Here is a 22,801-nt window from a genome sequence, read left to right as displayed (position 1 = left end):
ACGGCGGCACTAGTGGCTTCTCGGCCCGGAGGGAACGCTCAAGCTTGGGATGGCCGTTGATTCATCAAATCCGAGGTCGCGAGAGGCTGAAACGCCTGCTAGGAGGAGGAAGAGCAGGGCAGGGCAGGGCGTCCAAGGGCACGGCGAGATGTTTGAGCGACTCGGCGTGGATGAGCAGTCCCAATCGCGAATCGAACGGTCATGATGCAGCTGATCTGATGGTTCATGTTGTTCCAACTTTACGAGGCCACGTTTCAAATCTAGATTTTCTAAACCTACAGAGGCCATTTTCCAACTCCTTGGTAAATCATGCTCCTAGATTAATTAAAAGTCTCTTGGATTTTATATCTGCGTTATGCCACTAATGCATATTTACAAATTTCAAATTTATATTAATTGTTCTTATTATGTTTAAGTCGTCTAATCTTTAGTTTTGTTCGGACGGTTGCTCAACCATCCGATCTGTTTTGTGCTTTAAGATTCAGGCGAATGATGGAAAGGGGGAGGAGGGATGGCGTCTAGATATACTTCCTACGTCCCAAAATAAGTGACTTGTCAGATTTCCGGACAGAGGGAGTACTAATTATATTTGTCAGATTTGATACGTGCTAAATCATTTTGCGGCAATATCTTTAAGCCGCAATAGCAGCCGCTATCATGTTGCACTAGCGCCATCGCGTATAGAAAATTAGCGGTAGATCTAAATTTATTCGTTATATGAAGAAAAAATTAATGCAAAATTAGGGATTAACATTGATTTCACGAAAGCCGTCAGAGCGTCGAGCCGAGACTTCCGTGATGCTATAGCGGCCAAATCACGTGCTATTTATTCCTTTGAGATTTACGCATTTTACTAAAAAAATGTGCGTATGAGGCGTAGCTACACCCTATAATAATTGCAAATCTTTTGGGTACTAAATCTATTGAACAAAACCAAAATCACCATGCTCTTTAAAACACATGCAGTTTGCATTGTATCGGAGGTTTCTGAATGGGGCCTTGCTAGAAGGAGAGGGTAGAACTATTTACCACGGAGTACGTAGCATTTCACACTGTCACCAAAGTCATTCTATATTTATCGGCACGTTAGCTTTAACATACCGCTGAAGCTAAACATAAAAAGGTAGCCAAAATTCTCGATTAAACATGTCCAAATACATGCCCAACTACTACTTTTGGACTCGGTCGCGTAAAATACTACTCCCTCCGTTTCATAATTTTTATCGAAATATTACATGTATCTAGACACTTTTTAGGAATAGTTACATTTATTTTTAAATAAATTTGAGATAAGAATTATGAAACGGAGGGAGTACTCATGAGCATGAGCATGAGCATGCGCAGCACCCTTCTCTTCTCACCAACCTCACGCGCACCAACCAGGCAACCGCAGCCTGCGCGACCGAGCTGGATCGACCATACAATTTCCATGCCGTCCCTAAAAAGAAGTATTTCCATGTAGGTGTAGTACGTAGCACTGGAACGCGTCTAAACGTGCTGTTCGTAAATTAACTAGCACTCCCTCCTCAGTCCTCACACACGACACAAGTCCTGCGCTCGTGGAAACCACCGTTGGTCGTGGCCTCGTGGCCCTTTGACCGGCATGCATGCGCGCGCACTGCCCAAGCTCTCCCCCCTTCCTATTTAAACCCCGTCCCCCCTTCCATTTCAGTCCAGCAAGCGCCACACATCCTCCCAGCGACCAACACTTCCTCATCTTCACTCCAGCAGAAGCCATCAGCTCATCACACACTTCTCTCTAATCATCTCGCACACAGCCTGCTTAATTAGTGGCGCCAATTAGTTCTCTCTGCTCCTGCAAATCCGCAATGGCGCGCGAGAATGCCCGGGTTGCTGCCGCCAATGGCATTTGCACGGCGATCCAGCACGCCGACCCACTTAACTGGGGGAAGGCCGCGGAGGAGCTGACGGGGAGCCACTTGGACGAGGTGAAGAGGATGGTGGTGGAGTACCGCGAGCCCGTGGTGACGATCGAGGGCGCCAGCCTGAGCATCGCCAAGGTCGCCGCGGTCGCCGCGGCCGGCGAGGCCAAGGTGGAGCTCGACGAGTCGGCTCGTGAGCGCGTCAAGGCCAGCAGCGACTGGGTCATGAACAGCATGGCCAACGGCGTCGATAGCTACGGCGTCACCACGGGCTTTGGTGCCACGTCTCACAGGAGGACCAAGGAGGGCGGCGCTCTCCAAAGAGAACTCATCAGGTTCCTCAATGCCGGCGCGTTCGGCACCGGGTCTGACGGCCACGTTCTGCCGGCTGGGGCAACACGGGCAGCCATGCTCGTCCGCATCAACACTCTCCTCCAAGGATACTCCGGAATCCGGTTCGAGATCCTCGAGGCCATTGCCAAGCTGCTCAATGCCAATGTCACGCCGTGCCTGCCGCTCCGGGGCACGATCACCGCGTCGGGTGACCTGGTCCCGCTCTCTTACATTGCGGGCCTCGTCACTGGCCGGGAGAACTCCGTGGCAGTGGCACCCGATGGCAGGAAGGTGAATGCTGCGGAAGCGTTCAAGATAGCCGGCATCCATGGCGGCTTCTTCGAGCTGCAGCCGAAGGAAGGTCTTGCCATGGTGAATGGCACGGCGGTGGGCTCTGGTCTTGCATCCACCGTACTCTTCGAGGCAAACATTCTTGCTGTTCTCGCCGAGGTCATTTCTGCAGTGTTCTGCGAGGTCATGAATGGCAAGCCGGAGTTCACCGACCACCTGACCCACAAGCTCAAGCACCATCCCGGGCAAATCGAGGCTGCTGCTATCATGGAGCACATCTTGGAGGGAAGCTCCTATATGAAGCTTGCCAAGAAGCAAGGCGAGCTCGACCCACTGATGAAGCCAAAGCAAGACCGATATGCACTCCGCACGTCGCCGCAATGGCTCGGGCCACAGATTGAGGTTATTCGTGCTGCCACCAAGTCAATTGAGCGCGAGATCAACTCCGTCAACGACAACCCGCTCATTGACGTTTCCCGCGGCAAGGCGATTCATGGTGGAAACTTCCAAGGCACACCCATCGGCGTGTCCATGGACAACACCCGCCTCGCCCTTGCCGCCATCGGCAAGCTCATGTTCGCGCAATTCTCGGAGCTGGTGAACGACTTGTACAACAACGGTCTGCCATCCAACCTGTCCGGTGGGCGCAACCCGAGCTTGGACTACGGCCTCAAGGGCGCTGAGATAGCCATGGCCTCGTACTGCTCCGAGCTGCAATTCCTGGGCAACCCGGTGACCAACCATGTCCAAAGCGCCGAGCAGCACAACCAGGACGTCAACTCACTTGGTCTGATCTCCTCGAGGAAGACCGCCGAGGCCATTGAAATCCTCAAGCTCATGTCCTCGACGTTCTTGGTTGCCCTGTGCCAAGCCATTGACCTGCGCCACATCGAGGAGAATGTCAAGAGCGCCGTCAAGAGTTGTGTCATGACAGTGGCAAAGAAGACTCTGAGCACCAACTCCACCGGTGATCTCCACGTCTCTCGCTTCTGCGAGAAAGACATGCTCCAGGAGATTGACCGCGAGGCGGTATTCGCCTACGCCGACGACCCGTGCAACCACAACTACCCACTGATGAAGAAGCTGCGCGGTGTGCTCGTGGAGAGCGCCCTTGCCAACGGCGTCGCCGAGTACAATGTGGAGACCTCTGTGTTCGCCAAGGTCGCCCAATTCGAAGAGGAGCTGCGCGCGGCGCTGCCCAAAGCGGTGGAAGCCGCACGCGCAGCAGTAGAGAGCGGCACGGCTGCCACGCCCAACAGAATCACCGAGTGCCGCTCATACCCACTGTACCGGTTCGTGCGCGAGGAGCTGGGAACCGTGTTTCTGACCGGTGAGAAGACACGGTCACCTGGCGAAGAGCTGAACAAGGTTCTCATGGCCATCAACCAAGGCAAGCACATCGACCCTCTGCTCGAATGCCTCAAGGAGTGGAACGGAGAGCCCCTGCCCATTTGCTAAACTGAGAACGGACAGGACAAGATGAGAGGGTACAAAGACAGTGGTCCTCAGATTTCTGACGACTAGTGATACGTTTAGACGAGCGAAATGTTTTTGCTTTTGTTCTTTTCTATACATGTTTTGGGTTCTTCTTCTATGTACAGCTGCAACTGCAATGCCATATTTGCCACGAGCATGGCCAGTCAGGCAGCTAAAACAAATTCAATGGCAAATTTCGAAGTGTTGTGAATCACCAAAAAGAATTTGAGACTGATCTTCTGGTGTTAGGTACCGCAACTTAACCCTGTTGCAAATATGTAAAGTTGTGGGTTTTGATACAATCTCGTAAGTTGTAACAACTGAAGTACTTTCAAATAGGACAACGTGAACTAGCATAATCTAAACCACTACATAGCGGCTTTCAAGTTCTTCTTTTCCTCCACTTGTATTACTTTCAGCATTCTGTATGGTTCAGTCTGCATTATGTACCTAACCTTAGTCTCACTTCATTTGAAGTTTTGAACAAAGGGGGTAATAAGCATTGCCTACATACTCGCTGTAAAAGGCAAGTATATAATAATACCAAATCCCCTCACAGATGCTGAAGTACAATTAGTCTATTCAGCAATCGCCCTGATGAATATTTATGATAGTCTTTTTCTGGAAAAAAACAAATCCTATGCTCTGTTTCAGTTAGCACCTGGTTTTCCGTATCCCGTTTGGTCTTGTTCTCTTTGCCCTTTTGGACTTCTTCATTTCATAAATATATACATCGTCAATTGATGTTGAAGTAGTCAATGTTTCGTCAGGTTCAGATCTGAAGAAGGAAAGTTGGGGTTTAGGTGCAAGAGGTGTGTTACTACATCATGACAATTGAGTCTGACTGAACTTATGTGAGGGACCAGAAACCAATCATTAAACTTTTTTCGTGCTAGCTTAGTCGCCAAGCGCGTCGAGTTTATCTGGCATAATTGCTGAGTTGGTCGCCACGAGAGTTCGTTGGTACCAACTACTGGTACAATCCTAAAGTGCGGCCCTAAAAGACAAGACAATTGGGCGAAATGTGCATATGCATCCTTGAACCAACCCTTTCCCTTATAATATTTCTTCATTCCAAAAGAGAGGAACGTGGAATCTTCATGATTCGACTGCGTTTTTCTGATGGTCTTTGTGGAGGACGGAGGGTCACTCATTGTGTACAGGAACTTTGCACGCACAAATGCTTCTTGGAATGAATACTATTATGCGGGATCACGGCATGGGGGAAAACAGAGCAGCATGCACCACATGACACATTTGAATCGCATTGCTTTCCTTTGAAGCTCTGTTGTGATGTGCTAGTTTCTTGGTGGCAACAAGAATCGAATGCGGCAGCTTGACCTTTAACGTTCTACTTCGCTTGTTCGGCATTTCCTCCAACCCTGCGGAAGCATTGCCAAGCAAGTGTCGACGGAAGCAGAAATTACCGGCAAAAGAACCGAGCAGATTCCATCTTTTTGGCCTGGAGTAGTACTTGACATCAGTTGAGATTCTGACAATCCGAGCGTCGGGAACGAACTGAACCTGTAAACTGCAACCCGGCCAGTTTCCGTCAGTATCTTCAGACAGGCAAGGCCTTTTGCAGCGTCTTGGTCCGTCTCTTGGATCGATCTGCAGCTGCAAAGCTGTTTGCACGTGTAAACCGTAGAGACGCGGCCGGGGCGACGGCGACCAGACCGACCGGACGGACTGACCAATAGAAGAGCGAGCGTTAGGCTGCCAGCCCGCGTCCACACGACACGCGAACCACCCCTCACCAACCACACCAAACCCAGACCGGCACTCGCCACCCACCAACACCGGCGCGCGCGTCCCGGGCCTCCGATCCGTGGGCCGGGCGGGCCGGTTTTCCTCCTGGGCCCCGCACGGCGGCTTCCGCGGACGGCAGACAGCCAGCCACGCCACGCGAGACGACGACCCGGGGTGAGGGAGCCAGCTCTGGTGGCCCACGTGGCGCGCATCGGGGCACGGTTGGCAGGTCCATCCAAGGGCGGATCTCAGAGTCAGCTCTCCAACAACCAACCCAGCCCAAGAAGCACTGACCCAACAACCCCCCCTTTCTTCTCCCCCCCAGCGCTTTCCTATATAAGCCCATCTCCCCCCTCCGCTATTCTCCAAGAAGAGCTTCCAGCTTCTCCTCGAGCTCTTCTTCCACAACTAAATCGTACGATAATTACTTGTACCCATAAGTAGCCGCTACTAATCACTACTTTCCTTCCCCGCCTTCCGGTCCCGTGCGTTTCCTTCCATTTTGTTCCTTCTCCTCGATCCGGACTGCTCTCCTCCCTCGCAATGGAGTGCGAGAACGGGCTCGTGGGCTCCCTCAACGGCGAGGGCCTGTGCATGTCGGCGCCGCCGCGGGCCGCCGCCGACCCGCTCAACTGGGCCAAGACCGCGGAGGAGCTCGCCGGGAGCCACCTGGAGGAGGTGAAGAAGATGGTGGCGCAGTTCCGCATGCCGCTGGTGAAGATCGAGGGCGCCACGCTCGGGATCGCGCAGGTGGCCGCCGTGGCCGCCGGCGCCGGCGAGGCCAGGGTGGAGCTCGACGAGTCCGCCCGCGGCCGCGTCAAGGAGAGCAGCGACTGGGTCATGAACAGCATGATGAACGGCACCGACAGCTACGGCGTCACCACCGGCTTCGGGGCCACCTCCCACCGCCGCACCAAGGAGGGCGGCGCGCTCCAGAGGGAGCTCATCAGGTGAGGAGAAATTCGCCATCCCGGCCCTCCGCTCGATTAATTTTGTTTCACACGCAGTTGTAATTCTGAGATTAGGATCCACTTAATATGCTAGATTAGGCATTCGAGTGGTGGTGGTAGTTTATTAGACATCTGGCTGTGCTAGATGCGCGCCCGCACCAGCGCATGTGCTCTGCTTCGTTGAGTACGCAGGACTCCGTAGTTTTCGAAGCCCAGAAAGATTCTTCTGAGGTTGGATTGGCCTCTGCCCTCTGGTGGGATCACGGTGGGATTGGCCATAAATTACCAGAATCTTTTCCCGAATTAGACATCACTGCGTGATCCTTATACTCAAGGATTCGGGTAGATTCACTGACGTGCTTTGTGTAGCCCACTTTGCAAATAGAAAACCACCCATCTCTCCAACCATGACACAGCCGTCATTCCAGAAATACCCGTGTGTTCAGGATCTAGTAGTGCTCTGTTTCACAACTGAAGTAGCAACACGATAGATGAAAATGGACTTCCACTGGGTAGGGCCGTAGCAGTAGTATGTATGAGCAATCTAATTGGCATGTACCTCACTCAGATAGATATGTTCAGATTCCAGGGTACATGACACGAGAGTAGGCCACACACACATCCAGAATTGAGCTCAGTAGGAGTACTACTGTTGGGCGGGCCATCTTAATCGGTGCCGATCCGCCCGTGTCCGCCTATTCACTCCACCATACAAAGCGGCAGCGACAGCTCGGTAGACCTCACAGGGAGATCCCGCCGACGCCGCACATATGCCGCTGTTACTGGTTTCTCTCTTTTCTTTGCGAGGAGAGAAAGAATCAAAGAAACCGACGTTTCTCTTCTTCACCGAGATCCCGGGATGTAGCAAAAGGACGATCCCATTCCCTCCGCTCTTTGTTTGTTTCGGGCCCGCCGAGAGGAAAATAAAGGACTTTGTTGGGCGATCGGCTGGTGGGAGTTGGGTTGCCTGGCGCCGCCTGTCATCTCATCATGCTCATGCACGCCCAATTGCCCATAGACAAAGTCGTCGTCGGCATCGCGCGCATAGTCTAGTTTATCTATCTGGCTGGCTGGCCACGGAGAAGACGTGGGCGTGGCTGGTTCGGAGAAGGCGGGATGCGAGCGTCACACGCAATTGGAGTTTGGTGAGGCTAATTCGCTTCACTGTTGTTGTTGGTGGTGAACTTGCTTGCTCCAGCTCTCCTCGGACGAGTCATGTGCCTCAGAAGTTTCGGTAGACTTTTGCAGATAAAGATAAAGCAAGGCATCAGATCGTGTCTTGTTTTTTTTTTCTTAAGCAAGCTGTGAAGCAGTGGTAGATGAGTAGAGTTTAATAGCGTAGGAAGTGGTCAAGTGGCTTGAGCATGCCACGTACTTTATTTGCACCGGCTGCTGTGCTCTGTATGTTTAGCCTGTCACTATTTTTTTTTTCTCGAAGAAAAGTATAACCTGTCACTATAATAGATATGTCATATTTTCTGTGTCCACCTACCGAATGGGGACAGGATTATGGAGAGCACTCGGTCTCTGAAACAAAAAGAGAGTAAAAAAAAGGATTATGGGGTACGAGTAGTTCAGTGTCGCGGGCAACATGTATGTACTAACAAACAATAATATATGGGATACTCGGCAGAACACGCAAGTTGTTGTCAGTATTTGAGCCATCGTACTAGTACACGGTCAGAAAAACGAAAGGAAAATGCGAGGAACATTTCCTAGTGTAGTTTTAGTATATGGGTATTTCTGAGCTCTGACCAAGTTTTGGGATTTAGTAGTAGGAGTTTTTACGCAAACTGCAGAGTCCGTAATGACACTCCAGAATAGAAAACTGACCAGTCTGTCTCTCTCTGTTCGACAGGTTCCTGAACGCCGGCGCCTTTGGAACTGGCACGGACGGACACGTTCTGCCGGCCGAGGCAACCCGCGCGGCTATGCTCGTCCGCATCAACACCCTGCTCCAGGGTTACTCCGGCATCCGCTTCGAGATCCTTGAGGCCATCACCAAGCTGCTCAATGCCAATGTCACGCCATGCCTGCCGCTCCGGGGCACGATCACCGCTTCCGGTGACCTTGTGCCGCTGTCCTACATTGCTGGCCTCATCACCGGTCGCCAAAACTCTGTTGCGGTGGCCCCTGATGGCAGCAAAGTGAGCGCTGCTGAGGCATTCAAGATCGCCGGCATTGAGCATGGGTTCTTCGAGTTGCAGCCCAAGGAAGGCCTTGCCATGGTGAACGGCACGGCCGTGGGCTCTGGTCTTGCATCGACCGTGCTGTTTGAGGCGAACATTCAGGCTATCCTTGCTGAGGTCCTGTCTGCCGTGTTCTGCGAGGTCATGACCGGCAAGCCGGAGTTCACCGACCACCTGACCCACAAGCTGAAGCACCACCCTGGACAGATTGAGGCGGCTGCAATCATGGAGCACATCTTGGAAGGAAGCTCCTACATGAAGGAGGCAAAGAAGCAAGGCGAGCTCGACCCATTGATGAAGCCAAAGCAGGACCGGTACGCGCTCCGCACATCACCGCAATGGCTCGGGCCCCAGATCGAAGTCATTCGCTTTGCCACCAAGTCAATTGAGCGTGAGATCAACTCTGTCAACGACAACCCGCTCATCGATGTCTCCCGTGGCAAGGCGATCCACGGTGGTAACTTCCAGGGCACCCCCATCGGTGTCTCCATGGACAACACCCGTCTTGCCATTGCTGCTATTGGCAAGCTGATGTTCGCGCAGTTCTCAGAGCTGGTGAACGACTTCTACAACAATGGCCTGCCGTCCAACCTGTCCGGTGGCCGCAACCCGAGCTTGGACTACGGCTTCAAGGGCGCAGAGATCGCCATGGCTTCCTACTGCTCTGAGCTGCAGTTCTTGGGCAACCCGGTGACCAACCACGTCCAGAGCGCGGAGCAGCACAACCAGGACGTGAACTCACTTGGCCTCATCTCATCCAGGAAGACTGCCGAGGCCATCGACATCCTGAAGATCATGTCCTCCACGTTCTTGATTGCTCTGTGCCAGGCCATTGACCTTCGCCACCTCGAGGAGAACATGAAGACAGCGGTGAGGAACTGCGTGATGCAGGTGGCCAAGAAAACCCTGAGCATGAACGCCATGGGCGGCCTCCACATCGCCCGCTTCTGCGAGAAGGATCTGCTCACCGCGATTGACCGCGAGGCGGTGTTCGCGTACGCCGACGACCCGTGCAGCCCCAACTACCCGCTGATGCAGAAGCTCAGGGCTGTGCTGATCGAGCACGCTCTGGCCAACGGCGACGGCGAGCGCGCCCTGGAGACCTCCATCTTCGCCAAGGTCGCGGAGTTCGAGCAGAACCTCCGCGCGGCGCTGCCCAAGGAGGTGGAGGCCGCACGCGCGTCCGTGGAGAACGGCACGCCGCTGGCGCCGAACCGGATCAAGGACTGCCGCTCTTACCCGCTGTACCGGTTCGTGCGCGAGGAGCTCGGCACGGAGTACCTGACAGGGGAGAAGACGCGGTCGCCAGGGGAGGAGCTCAACAAGGTGCTCGTGGCCATGAACCAGCGCAAGCACATCGACCCGCTGCTCGAGTGCCTCAAGGAGTGGAACGGCGAGCCCCTGCCACTGTGCTGATCGAGCTGAAGAAAAGGAAAAAAAGAAAAGAGACGTATATCAAACTGAATATACAGCATTCCATGGCAGTGAAGAGGAGGTTAAGTTCCTGATACATTTAGGTGAAGATACTATCTATGTTTCTTTGTAGTTTAAAGTTGATGTTATTGTTGCTGTTTCACGCTGCTGCGATGACAGCAGACAGCAGGCAGCTTCTCAAACTTGTGGTGTTGTAACTTGTACGATGATGGGGGATTAAGTACATTATTTTGTTTCATAATATATACTCCGTGCTCTCGCCTTTCTTTCTTATACTTTGAGTTGATTAACCAACACCGACAACAGAGGAATCAGCAGGATCGGTTGAAAAAGGGATTTAGTTAGGTCGTTGATCTTGTCATGTACTCCACTACTGTTTCCGAACTGGCGGTGCCTCTCTGTTTCCAATCGAGTGCGAGAGACGTGCCCATGTTTCAATTGGACGAGCTGGTTGTTTATCCTACTACATTCCTACTGTACTTCGGATGGTGGTGCCCAACCACTATGAGTTGAATTGATCACTGATCAGCTTACGAGGATAATTCGATCGTTAGCATTTTATTATTCTTGCTTACCGGGTTGGAAACGTCAAATGCATAAGCACCTTGCAAACCTCCTGGGTGCGTAAAATTTCAGTAGCAGGTATGAATTCAGAGAAGCAACGTTAAAAAAACGAGCTCATAGTAGATACTTTGCTTCATTGAATTAGAGTACTTTTTTCGTTGTTGCTTAGTGGCGCCCTACTGTCTACCAACACAAGAAGACCCAAGGAAACATACAATTTCCATGCATGGTAGATGATCCACTCAAAACAGGGAAGGGTTTCAAGTGCCAAACTCGGGCAATGTGATGTGATGGCTCATCCTATGAAGAGTACAAAAGCGCCGCTGGGCAACAAAAAAGAAATAATGATTCTAGTTCAGATGTCAACATGCCTTGTTCGTTTGCATCACCGCCCTTTCGATGTACAGTTCATGTGAGCAAATTATTTTCTCAGTGATAGGAACTACTGTATGACAGCTAATATCTCGATGCAGCCAAGTAGTTGGCACACTTGCTTGCATTTTGCCGCACCAAAGATTCCTAGACATGCCAAACCGCCAAAGTCAATCATATGCGAAGACTACTGATTACCTTACCAATATGATATTCATTTGGGCGTGCTCCACGGACGATGAACGATAGAGCTTTTATTAGCGGACATCTACCCACGATGGATATGTATCAATCTTCTGGAGAATAGAGATAGAGAAGGAACTTGGATGATGAAAAGGAAATCCAATAACACTAGTCCTCAACTATTTGTCTATCTATGAGTCAATGAGCATGTCAAGTTGTCATATATACCATGCGCACGGAATGACGGAATTGTAGCCAGTCCAACTGGAGTATTTGGCAGGTTGAGAGAAGATTGTTCAGACTTCAGGCTAGATGTAGACGGGGAAATTGAAAATGCATCAGTACACTCTGCTGAGAAAGACGATAATTGAACATCCATCAACGTGCTTGTTGGCCTAACTTTGGAGTGATATGCATAGTTTCTTCAACAGAAATGTTTGTTCTAACAACTAAAGCGATGTTTGCAGTGCTCAACCAAACTTGTACCAACAAAAGGTGCGCAATGAAGTCACAACTGACAAGTTCCTTTTGGCTTGCTAGGTCTACAAGCACTCGATATACACTGGATTTGCAGCAAAGGTTCATCACTTCATCCGAAGTCTAAAGTACACAACAGACTGGTACTAACTCTGCTTCACAATATTAGTAGGATCTAGCTAAACTGCACTGTAAACTCTAAATAAAGTCAATGGTCTATTGTGTTTTAATTGTGTTGTGTGATCCAAGAATGAGGCATTATATACTTCGTATATCAAATGCGCGAAGAGGAGACTGCAACAGCTACGTTTGATGGCATCATGGCGAATAGCTGAGGCCTTCTACTTCTTTTTTTTAGGGGGGTGAACTGCGGCCTTCTGCTTGTGGAGTTGTGGGTTTTTTTTTTGAGAGGCGTGGAGTTGTGGTTGTGAATGTACAATAGAGCCTAGTTTCTTTCTTCTTAAATAAAAGGAGAACCCAGTCTCTAAGTCATGGAATGATGTTGGTTCTAAAGGTATAAAACCAGCCCGGTTGTAGCCCGTGCGGCCCAGGAAGAGAGATATGTAGTGTGAGTTCTGCTGGGTTCTCAAGGCCTAACACCCAGCCCGGTTAAGTTGTAGCCCGGTTCCCCTCAAAAAAAAAAAGTTGTAGCCCGGTTAAGCTCCTCTCAAAAACAAACAAACAAAAAGGTATAGATTGAGCATTCGAATCGCTAGGCTCCTCCAGACGGGGTGATATGGACTAAAAAAAATACAATACGTGTTCAAAAAACTTTCTTAGATCAGATAATTCATACACACCCAGGCTTGATATTTTGTGTTTTATCAAATGGTGGTGTGGTCTGAAGGTGACAGATCGTCGCCACCGATAGAGACCTTTATAAGAGTAAAGATTGTACATGGACCAGCCCTTCCACTCGTTCTCGGTATAACTAGCTCTTTGTAATACACAATCCAAATCTGGCAGATTAAGCCACTTGATAGGGTTTCTGACAGTTGTGCTCTGCATGTCAGGTGACACGTGTTCCGGCTAGTCTGTTTCTTTACACACATGTGACATATGTGGCCCACATGTCAAAGAAAACTGGCTAGCCTGGTCAGGTCTAGATTTGACGTGTCAAATCAAATGCAGGACACGGCGGTCAAAACCCTATCAAATGGCTTAACCTTTTTTATACCAAATCAAATGGTTTAACCTCTTAAATTTGGGTTCCGTGAGAATCCCTGACTGAAGAGTGTTGGTCCTATGAGACAATTAGCAATGACTGTGGTTCCGTGAAAACTTAAAACACACACAAAAAATGTAGTTTTCAAAAACTTACTTTTTTTTTATTGCCGCAGCTTCTCCAAAACATGTTCTCCTATGAAGTGGTCCCACAGCTTATACTAATTAGCTTCTCCAAAACAGAAAGACAGGTGATGATGCAGGCTTTCGGTTTTTCCAAAGCACAAAAAAAATGGTATTCTTGAAAAAAAAAGCACGAAGAAAAATGCACTTTCTAGCTAGTAAGCCGGAACCGTTCTTTGTCAGCTTAACATCGGAAATGCTGTGCGTACCATGATTTTAGTACAATTTTCGTACCATGGTCCCACTCCCTGCCGATCCTGCCAGCACGTACGTACCTTCCTGTCCATATCCGATCGAGAGCCCTTGCAGCCCAAATTAAAAAGCCTCGCTGTGGAAGACACATCTGATTGTCGGGGAGATGATCCGGGTAGGGTCACGATGATACGTTTTAGTCGAGCCGATGAACGCAAAGTCGGCATAGTCATGTATGCCGGCATCGTTAAGTCAAAGTAATACTAAGCCGGCATACCAGGTGTATGCCGGCATGACTATTTTGTCTTATGAGATTGCAGGATAAGGACAAATACTTTGATCTCGGCCAGCGCCGGGATGTCTCAATGGTCTTATCCTCACCGCGCTATTTTTATCACGGAAAAGCAGTGGCCGCTTACGTTGTGATGCCAGGCGACTGCGCAAAGAAGCACCGAAAGAGAATCTCTGACGGAAGCCGGCAGATGACTGCTGTACTTGTTGCAGGGCGCCAGGAAAAGTAAAGTTGTTTTATCCCTTGCGGGGCCACCCGGAGGAAACCAAGGTGCGTGACCGGCGGGGCCCAAAGAAGATAATGTTAGGCTCCGGCCCGCATGTCAGTGTGACATGGGCGGTCCATAAATAGACCACTACCCCTCCCAGGAGAGTGATCCAAGACTTAGGCACCTAGGGTTTCCCCTTTCTTCTTTTTCTTCCTCAAGAATACAGCTCAAGGAGAGCCATTATAGAGCTTGTTATCTCGGCTAATACAACAAAGCAGGAGTAGGAGTCTTACCTCGGCAAGAGGGCTCCGAACCTGAGTAAATCTGTGTGTGCTTGTGTATTCGTGCGTGTTTTCCTTCACGTCCTCCCTCCTCTGGTTCCTCCTTCATCCATCGGTCCCAAGATAAGCCATCCCATGGCATCTGCCGTGACTCCACCACGACAGTTGGCGCCCATCGTGGGGCCAGCAGCGGCGCTGGTTGGAGTTTTCATCCGGACGGAAAACTTCATCGTCACCGGAGAGCGCGTGGTCTCCGGTTTGGTCCAGAGATTCGGTTCTCTGGGCTTCGTCGACAACAACGCGGGCTGCTTCAACAACGCACCACTTCCTTGCGCGGGCTGCTTCATCAACTTCGGCATGCATGAGGTTTACATTGCTACCGACATGTCAACACGGTTCGCAGCTGGCATGTCGACTGCCCCGCTGACCGCGTGGAGGTTATGGTGACGTCTCATGGCGTCGATGCTGGCAAGGGCACCGCAGAGAGCGGCGCAGTCCCAAGCAAATCCGGGAGAACGGCAAAGTTCCCCCTGGAGAAGCCGGATAATGTCGCTGCTCAAACTGGCACGTCGGCTCTGCCGCCAAAGCCGATTCAGCTCGAGGCCTCCATCGAACGGCTGACCGCATCGGTGGCGTCAAACACTAACCCGGCCCAGCTGCAGGAGGACTTGGAGCGCCAAAATCTGCTGAAGGAGGCCGTCGATGTGGCTCGCGCCTGGCAAGAACTTGATATTTTGCTCCGTGAGTATAAGAAAGCCCATGGTCTCAATTCCACCGCATTGACTAACCCTAGCCGAGTTGGAGAGGTGCGTAACCGTGGAACTTGAATACCGAGATAGCCAGAGATGGCAGAGGGGTGTCCGCAGTGTCGGCAAGTTTTGCTTCGGTGCTGAGGCCAAAATATAACACCGCTGCCAAGAATCTCAGGGCCGTCGAGGCTGCGGCCGAAGATTTGCCGAATCTCACGGGAGAGGCACTCCCGCTGCAGCAATTGCGCGTGAAAGAATTGCTCCACACAGCCAACGAGCAGAATGAGGCATACATGAGGTTGCACGGCAAGCCCGGTGCGTCTCAAGTCGTTCACTCGGCAGCGGGCACCGATGGCCGGGCTGACAAACAAGCGTCCTCGCCTGGTGGCAAACGGGACAAGAGTGTCAACTCAGGCCGAGATAAGCGCCTGGAGCATTATGATCCGGTTCTGGCCGAGAGACAAATGGTCAGGAGAATCGATGACAGCCAGAGTGGTCTCCGTCTCGGCAACAATCGCCGAGAGCAGCAAGAACGTCACTCGGCTAGTCATGGACACCAACCTCGGGGTCCAGCACCCAATACTGCTGCAGGCCAGTAGGGTGTCGGGCGCAACCCCCTTAATCGAGGTGAAGACATTGCCTTCGTGGCACATCCTCAGTCCAATGGACAAGTTGAGAGAGCAAACGGCATGGTTCTACCCGTCATAAAACCTCGGCTGATTGAGCCATTGGAACGTACTCCGGGATGCTGGCTAGATTAACTCCCGGCTGTGCCATGGAGTCTCAGGACGACTCCAAATCGCTCCACAGGTTACACGTCATTCTTCCTCATATACGGGGCGGAAGCTGTCTTACCAGCCGATATTGAACATGACTCTCCGCGAGTGACCATGTATACGGAAGCCGAGGTAAAAGAGACCCGAGAAAATGATGTCGACCTGCTCGAAGAAGCACGGGAATTGGCTCTATCTTGGTCGGCCATCTATCAACAACACCTAAGGCGTTATCACAGCCGGAGGGTAAACCCGCGAGTATTCCGGGAAGGAGACCTCGTGCTCTGACTTGTGCAGCGCACAGCCGGCATGCACAAACTGTCGCCCCCCGGGAAGACCCTTCATTGTGAGCAAAGCGCTGCATAATGATTCATACTATCTTATAGATGCGCAGGATCCCAAAGCAAACAGGATGGACCGGTCAGGCGAGGACCCCAAGAGGGCATGGAATGTATCTTTACTTCATCCGTTCTATACTTGAAAGATGAGTATTTGTATCGTTTTCTCCTTATGTTCAATGTTTTGAGACAATGAAATTATCCGCCGGGTTCTCAAAAGGAACTTGAGGACTTCCATGCTATTTACGTGTTATATTGCAATTATTATTTTGTATGTCGGCATGGTTTAGTTGTGTAATCTTATGTCGGTTTAGTACTGTGTCGGTATTGAAAATCCCCTCTATGACTTCGCTGCTGTCCGCAACCCGGCTTCATGGCAAGCTAGAGATTGGGAACGAGATAACTGAACACATGAAAAACAATTGCAGAAACAAACAAAGAAACGAGCCGAGATGTGCGTTGTTTCACTTAACCTGGCATTTCATTCCAGTTTCGGGTATTTCCAAGCGAGTTTGTCGAGTTTAATTTTTTGAAAGGGTTGTTCTATGACTTCGCGATTCGTACGTCGAACGCCGACAAAGCAGTCATAAAATTTCACTAACAGAAAAAATAAACTCGGGTACTCGGTTGGGGAACTCGGCCCACATGTCAGTGTGACATGGGCGGCCTATAAATAGAACCTTACCCCTCTATAGAAAGAGATGGTGCACTTACACATACAGCTCAAGGAGCGTCATTGCAAAGTTTCTCTATCTCGGCTAATACAACAAAGTAGGAGTAGGAGTCTTACCTCAGCAAGAGGGCTCCGAACCTGGGTAAATCTGTGTGTGCTTGTGTATTCGTGCGTGTTTTTCTTCACGTCCTCTCTCCTCCGGTTCCTCCTTCGTCCATCGGCCACAAGATAAGCCATCTCATGGCATCTGCCGTGACACCACTACGACATTGGTATATATTGGTTAACATTTTTTTTTCTCGTCAAATCTGAGATACACTTCTCATGGAATTTCCGTTGTACTAAATTTTTGTTGTGGTTTTCGTACAAATTCCCTCCGTTTCTAAATTCTTGTCGTGATTTTAGTTCAAATTTGTACTAAGACCAGGACAAGGATTTAGAAACGGAGAAAATTTGTACTGAAATAACTTGTACTGAAACCACGACAAAAATTTAGGAACGAAGTGAGTAGGTAACAACTCTGCAGATACCATACGACAGCAACCAAGACGATGGGCGCAAGAGAAAAAAGGCCTCCCCGTTGAGCACCAAATCCCAAATAGTAGGGCACAACCGGTGCAGCCCTTGGTGCAGATAAAAGACGAGAGAGACACATGATTAACCTTTGGCTTAGTATTTTTACTCGGACTTGGATTTGGACTTGGGCAGAATCGCGGAGGTCAGTGCCGGCCTGACTTGACAGGCGAGAAAGAACTCGCGTGACACGGATCGTACGAGGTCGGACGTAAAAAGGGCGTACGTATAGCAGCACCGGCTTAACATTGCTCTTTCGTAGTAACCGACTGATCATTTTTGGGATCGTTGGAGCTTTGCCTTGTTTTATATCTCTCCCACGCGTACCTTGTTTTAACATTGCTCTTTGATAGACACCGCTGAATGTCTTCACACTGCCTGGCATATTTAGCAGACACGGACACGGATGGGAGGAAAGCAACAGTATCCTCGTGAATCTGACGATGTAACCTGGTCCGGAACGCCAAGCACTATAAGCAAGGGCGCGGGTACATGTTCAGTTCAGTCTTCCGTGCGTGCAGCGACGACGTCGCAACCACGTAAATATTGGAGAGGGCAAAGCGAGGCGAAATCCACGGATTTGCAGTTATTCAGTGGGCAACAAGCTAGAGAGGGGCACACGTATTACCCCGCCAACAACTCCGGTTTCCACTTGAGAGCAACCTGGTTTTCCTTTTCGGGGTTGGTGAGATATTTTTTTAATCTTCGTGGGGAACTTTTTCCCTAATCCTTAATCCTCGATCTAAGTTCTGGAAATAAAGAAAGAAAATGATATTTTAGGACAGCACAGAAAACAAAAATGCACAAGATGCTCTACTAATGATAGAGGAAGTGGCGAGGAGGTTGTATTTGCATCTGCTCCTCAATCTAAGTGACTTTGGCTTAGTTCCTCGCTTCCTCTTTCTATCTATGATAAACATCCGCTGCATATAAAAATGAAGATTATAAACTCTGTCCCCAACTCTTAGTTTTTGTTCTTTTGTTTTATCCAAGGAACTCTTCCTTTGGTTTTGATAACTGTCATGTTCTCCTGAATGTCGTACCAGTTTCTACGATGCTGTTTTGGACCCATTGCATAAGATTGGAGTACACCGAAGATCCGGTAGGAAGAACGGGAGCTTAGAGATAGAAACGCGATTTAATAAGAGAATTAATAAAGCACTCCTCATATGAAATTAACTTTAGTAGATCCACCGTATCAGTCACCAACCAACCCACTAGCTTAGGCAGGAGCACTAGTAGTAACCGCAGAGGAGATGAGAAAGGGCCGGCGAGCTTAGATGGATGGATAGGCCCCTCATCCACCCACCTAAACCCACCAACCTGCCCTGCCCCGGCGCTATTTAAGCGTGCCACTCCGCGTCCGTTTCCCTCCAAGAAGAGCTCACTCATCACAGTCTCCTCCAGCAGCTAGCTCTTCTTCAACCCTTCAATTTTAGCCACCGACCGATCAATATAATGGCGGGCAACGGAGCCATCTCGGAGAAGGACCCGCTGAACTGGGGCGCGGCGGCGGCGGAGCTGACGGGCAGCCACCTGGACGAGGTGAAGCGGATGGTGGCCCAGTTCCGGGAGCCCGTGGTGAAGATCGAGGGGGCCAGCCTCCGCGTGGGCCAGGTGGCCGCCGTGGCCCAGGCAAAGGACGCCGCCGGTGTCTCCGTGGAGCTCGACGAGGAGGCGCGCCCCCGCGTCAAGGCCAGCAGCGAGTGGATCCTCAGCTGCCTCGCCGCCGGCGGCGACATCTACGGCGTCACCACCGGCTTCGGCGGCACCTCCCACCGCCGCACCAAGGACGGGCCCGCCCTCCAGGTCGAGCTCCTCAGGTAATAATACAATTTACTCATCAAACCCCCCCCGCAAAAGTTTGTTTTACAGTAGTACCTTAACTAATCACGTTGATTATTAGCGTCCAGATCCATATATATACGCTGTTCAACTGTTTGTTAGTAGTACTTGCTGGCTCCATCGATCCGTACGTGGGTCCATCTACCAGTCGGACTAGGAAAGCTTAACTTATGTTTTGCCTGGCCGATGCTTCGTTGAGATTCATGTGCTGTAGCAAGTACATCAGTGGAAAGAAGAAGCATGACAAAAAAAGGGTAACAAAATAAATACATCGTCACACATCCGTAGATGCATGTACCTCATGCAGCCCTGTACGTCACCGCATAGACGACTGACAGGTAAGCATTAAACTGCGTGCCACGCTCTGGATGGCGACAAGTCGAATTAGGAGGCGGCACAGAATGGGAGACGCAGGAGGAGTAGTGAAAATGAACGGCCGGTCAGATGTACGTACTGGTCGGATCTGCACCGTGCCGTTGCCGAGGCGAGAATTTTGTCTCAGTCTCACGGCTGGCATTTGTCGCGTGCCTCTCAGCCGGCCGCACCGGGCACTCCTACATCGATCTACATGCTACTTGCATGCTTCCCGGAAAAAAACGAGTCACGCGTAGCACACGGCTGCCTGTGCCCGGTGAAAAGGCCATGAATGAGACACGCATGAGTCGGCATGCAGTGAGTGCATGCATGGGGAACTCAGTGTGATGTGTGAGCTGGAAGTAGAAAAAGATTGTAATTACGGTGATGAAGTAGACGTTGTGGTGCGCGCACTGGCACACTTAGATCGGAAACAATGCATCTCTAGATCTGTTCTGCTGACATTCGAGAAAATTACTCTTTTAGATGTTTCATCATGTCAGTGCCAGGGAGGCAGTTAGTGGGGAGCACGAGTGGTCCAACCCAAAACCAAAATAACTCTGTAAATTCTGGTTACTAAATCCTGATGGGAAATGCAACAGAGGACAGGAACCAATAGCTAGTTCTAGTACCGGCGTTGTCAATTTTTGTTATCTGTTTCTTTAGTTGCAACTTGGATATTGTTGGAAGTTTATCCACTAACGAACCATGCGCATGCACGACGTCGTTGTCGCCTCCACAGGCATCTGAACGCCGGGATCTTCGGCACAGGCTCCGACGGCCACTCGCTGCCGGCGGAGGTGACCCGTGCGGCCATGCTGGTGCGCATCAACACCCTTCTCCAGGGCTACTCCGGCATCCGGTTCGAGATCCTGGAGGCCATCACCAAGCTCCTCAACACGGGCGTCAGCCCCTGCCTGCCGCTCCGGGGCACCATCACGGCCTCCGGCGACCTGGTCCCGCTCTCTTACATCGCGGGCCTCATCACGGGGCGGCCCAACGCGCAGGCCACCACCGCCGACGGCAGGAAGGTGGACGCCGCCGAGGCCTTCAAGGTCGCCGGCATCGAGGGCGGCTTCTTCACGCTCAACCCCAAGGAAGGCCTCGCCATCGTCAATGGCACCTCCGTGGGCTCTGCGCTCGCGGCCACCGTGCTGTTTGACTGCAATGTCCTCGCTGTCCTCTCTGAGGTTCTGTCAGCCGTGTTCTGCGAGGTGATGAACGGCAAGCCGGAGTTCACTGACCATTTGACACACAAGCTGAAGCACCACCCTGGCTCCATCGAGGCCGCGGCCATCATGGAGCACATCCTGGCTGGGAGCTCCTTCATGAGCCACGCCAAGAAGGTCAACGAGATCGACCCGCAGCTGAAGCCGAAGCAGGACAGGTACGCGCTCCGCACGTCGCCGCAGTGGCTGGGCCCCCAGATCGAGGTCATCCGGTCGGCCACAAAGTCCATCGAGCGCGAGGTCAACTCGGTCAACGACAACCCCGTCATCGACGTCCACCGTGGCAAGGCGCTCCACGGCGGCAACTTCCAGGGCACCCCCATCGGGGTGTCCATGGACAACACCCGCCTCGCCATCGCCAACATCGGCAAGCTCATGTTCGCGCAGTTCTCGGAGCTCGTCAACGAGTTCTACAACAACGGGCTGACCTCCAACCTGGCGGGGAGCCGCAACCCGAGCCTGGACTACGGTTTCAAGGGGACCGAGATCGCCATGGCTTCCTACTGCTCGGAGCTCCAGTACCTGGCCAACCCGGTGACCAACCACGTGCAGAGCGCGGAGCAGCACAACCAGGACGTGAACTCCCTGGGCCTCGTGTCCGCCAGGAAGACCGCCGAGGCCGTGGACATCCTCAAGCTCATGTCCTCCACCTACATGGTGGCGCTCTGCCAGGCCGTGGACCTCCGCCACCTGGAGGAGAATATCAAGGCCTCCGTGAAGAACTGCGTCACGCAGGTGTCCAAGAAGGTTCTCACCATGAACCCCACGGGGGACCTCTCCAGCGCGCGGTTCAGCGAGAAGAGCCTCCTGACCGCCATCGACCGCGAGGCCGTGTTCAGCTACGCCGACGACGCCTGCAGCGCCAACTACCCGCTGATGCAGAAGCTGCGCGCCGTGCTCGTCGACCACGCGCTCACCAGCAGCGGCGTCGACAACGCCGGCGAGAGCGAGGCCACGGTGTTCTCCAAGATCAACAAGTTCGAGGAGGAGCTGAGGGCGGCGCTGCCGCGGGAGATCGAGGCCGCGCGGGTGGCGTTCGAGAAGGGCACGGCGCCCATCCCCAACCTGATCAAGGACAGCAGGTCGTTCCCGCTGTACCGCTTCGTCCGCGAGGAGCTCGGCTGCGTGTACCTCACCGGCGAGAAGCTCCTGTCCCCCGGAGAGGAGTGCAACAAGGTGTTCATCGGCATCAGCCAGGGGAAGCTCATCGACCCCATGCTCGAGTGCCTCAAGGAGTGGAACGGCGAGCCCCTGCCCATCAACGTCGTCTAGACCGTCCATTGGCCCGTATCCATCGGTCGAGGGAGGAAGAAGAGGAGGCTACAAAATTACAAGTCCGAAAATAAGACGGTTAAGCTCGTGTATGTCGTTCTTTTCAGATCCTGTCGCTTCTTTTGTTGGTGTGGCGCCTGCCCTTTGTTGTTCATTGTGTACAGCTGCTCTGCCATCGCCTGCAATGCGCGCGCCTTGGCCGCCGGGCAGCTTTTGCTAAGATATATTGTCCTTGTATTTTGGGGTGAAGTATGCTACTCGATTATTGCTTCTTTTCCATTGTCCCCTGTAATACTAGAATGTTTTGCTCCTATAATACAATATATATATATACCATTTGTCTCGCTCTGAATACGCAGTGCTTATAATTGGAGAGAGCCTTTTTTTTTAGCCACAGCACAGATGACTTTCATTTTCACCGTGTTGGGTTTGTCCAAAGATCAGTCACATGAAGACGCACACGATCGGGAATTTATTTGGCCATAGCCACCTGTCATGCCTCTTTTTTTATTTCTTCTCAATATCTCAAATCCCACGTTACAAAACCTGACCCTGGTGCATCTATATATACATCCAAAATCACCTAATTCTAATAGGACTAGGACTTAATGTGCAAAGCTAATTAGACTCGTACTAGTGCTACTACTCGAACTCAGGACGGATCAGTCCTAAACGGACTCATACAATAGGATTATTCTAACAATCTTCCCCTAATCTTGACTTGCCGTCTCCTCGTGCTCCCCCTGAACTTGACTCTCCGCAGCTTCACGACTT

General features: G+C 51.4%; 3 protein-coding genes across 3 annotated transcripts; all 3 read left to right on the top strand.

The window, feature by feature from the left end:
- The first annotated feature begins 1,679 nt into the window (after positions 1-1,679).
- Positions 1,680-4,218, top strand: LOC100841149 (phenylalanine ammonia-lyase). Its single transcript, XM_003575355.3, has one exon. It carries the CDS (start codon positions 1,830-1,832, stop codon positions 3,963-3,965), a length of 2,136 nt encoding a protein of 711 aa, XP_003575403.1. The 5' UTR covers positions 1,680-1,829; the 3' UTR covers positions 3,966-4,218.
- A 1,872-nt stretch (positions 4,219-6,090) lies between these two features.
- LOC100840340 (phenylalanine ammonia-lyase) lies at positions 6,091-10,576 on the top strand. The gene is made up of 2 exons (XM_003575352.3): positions 6,091-6,682; positions 8,541-10,576. Exons 1-2 carry the CDS (start codon positions 6,276-6,278, stop codon positions 10,285-10,287), a joined length of 2,154 nt encoding a protein of 717 aa, XP_003575400.1. The 5' UTR covers positions 6,091-6,275; the 3' UTR covers positions 10,288-10,576.
- Positions 10,577-18,690: 8,114 nt separating this feature from the next.
- On the top strand, positions 18,691-22,375 carry LOC100839236 (phenylalanine ammonia-lyase). Its single transcript, XM_003575348.4, has 2 exons — positions 18,691-19,150; positions 20,269-22,375. Exons 1-2 carry the CDS (start codon positions 18,786-18,788, stop codon positions 22,025-22,027), a joined length of 2,124 nt encoding a protein of 707 aa, XP_003575396.1. The 5' UTR covers positions 18,691-18,785; the 3' UTR covers positions 22,028-22,375.
- Positions 22,376-22,801: the final 426 nt, after the last annotated feature.

Source organism: Brachypodium distachyon, chromosome 3 (genome assembly GCF_000005505.3).
Source record: "Brachypodium distachyon strain Bd21 chromosome 3, Brachypodium_distachyon_v3.0, whole genome shotgun sequence".
NCBI classification, from domain to species: domain Eukaryota; kingdom Viridiplantae; phylum Streptophyta; class Magnoliopsida; order Poales; family Poaceae; genus Brachypodium; species Brachypodium distachyon.
Note: the sequence above shows the minus strand (reverse complement) of the source record. Positions and strands in the feature narration are given on the sequence as shown.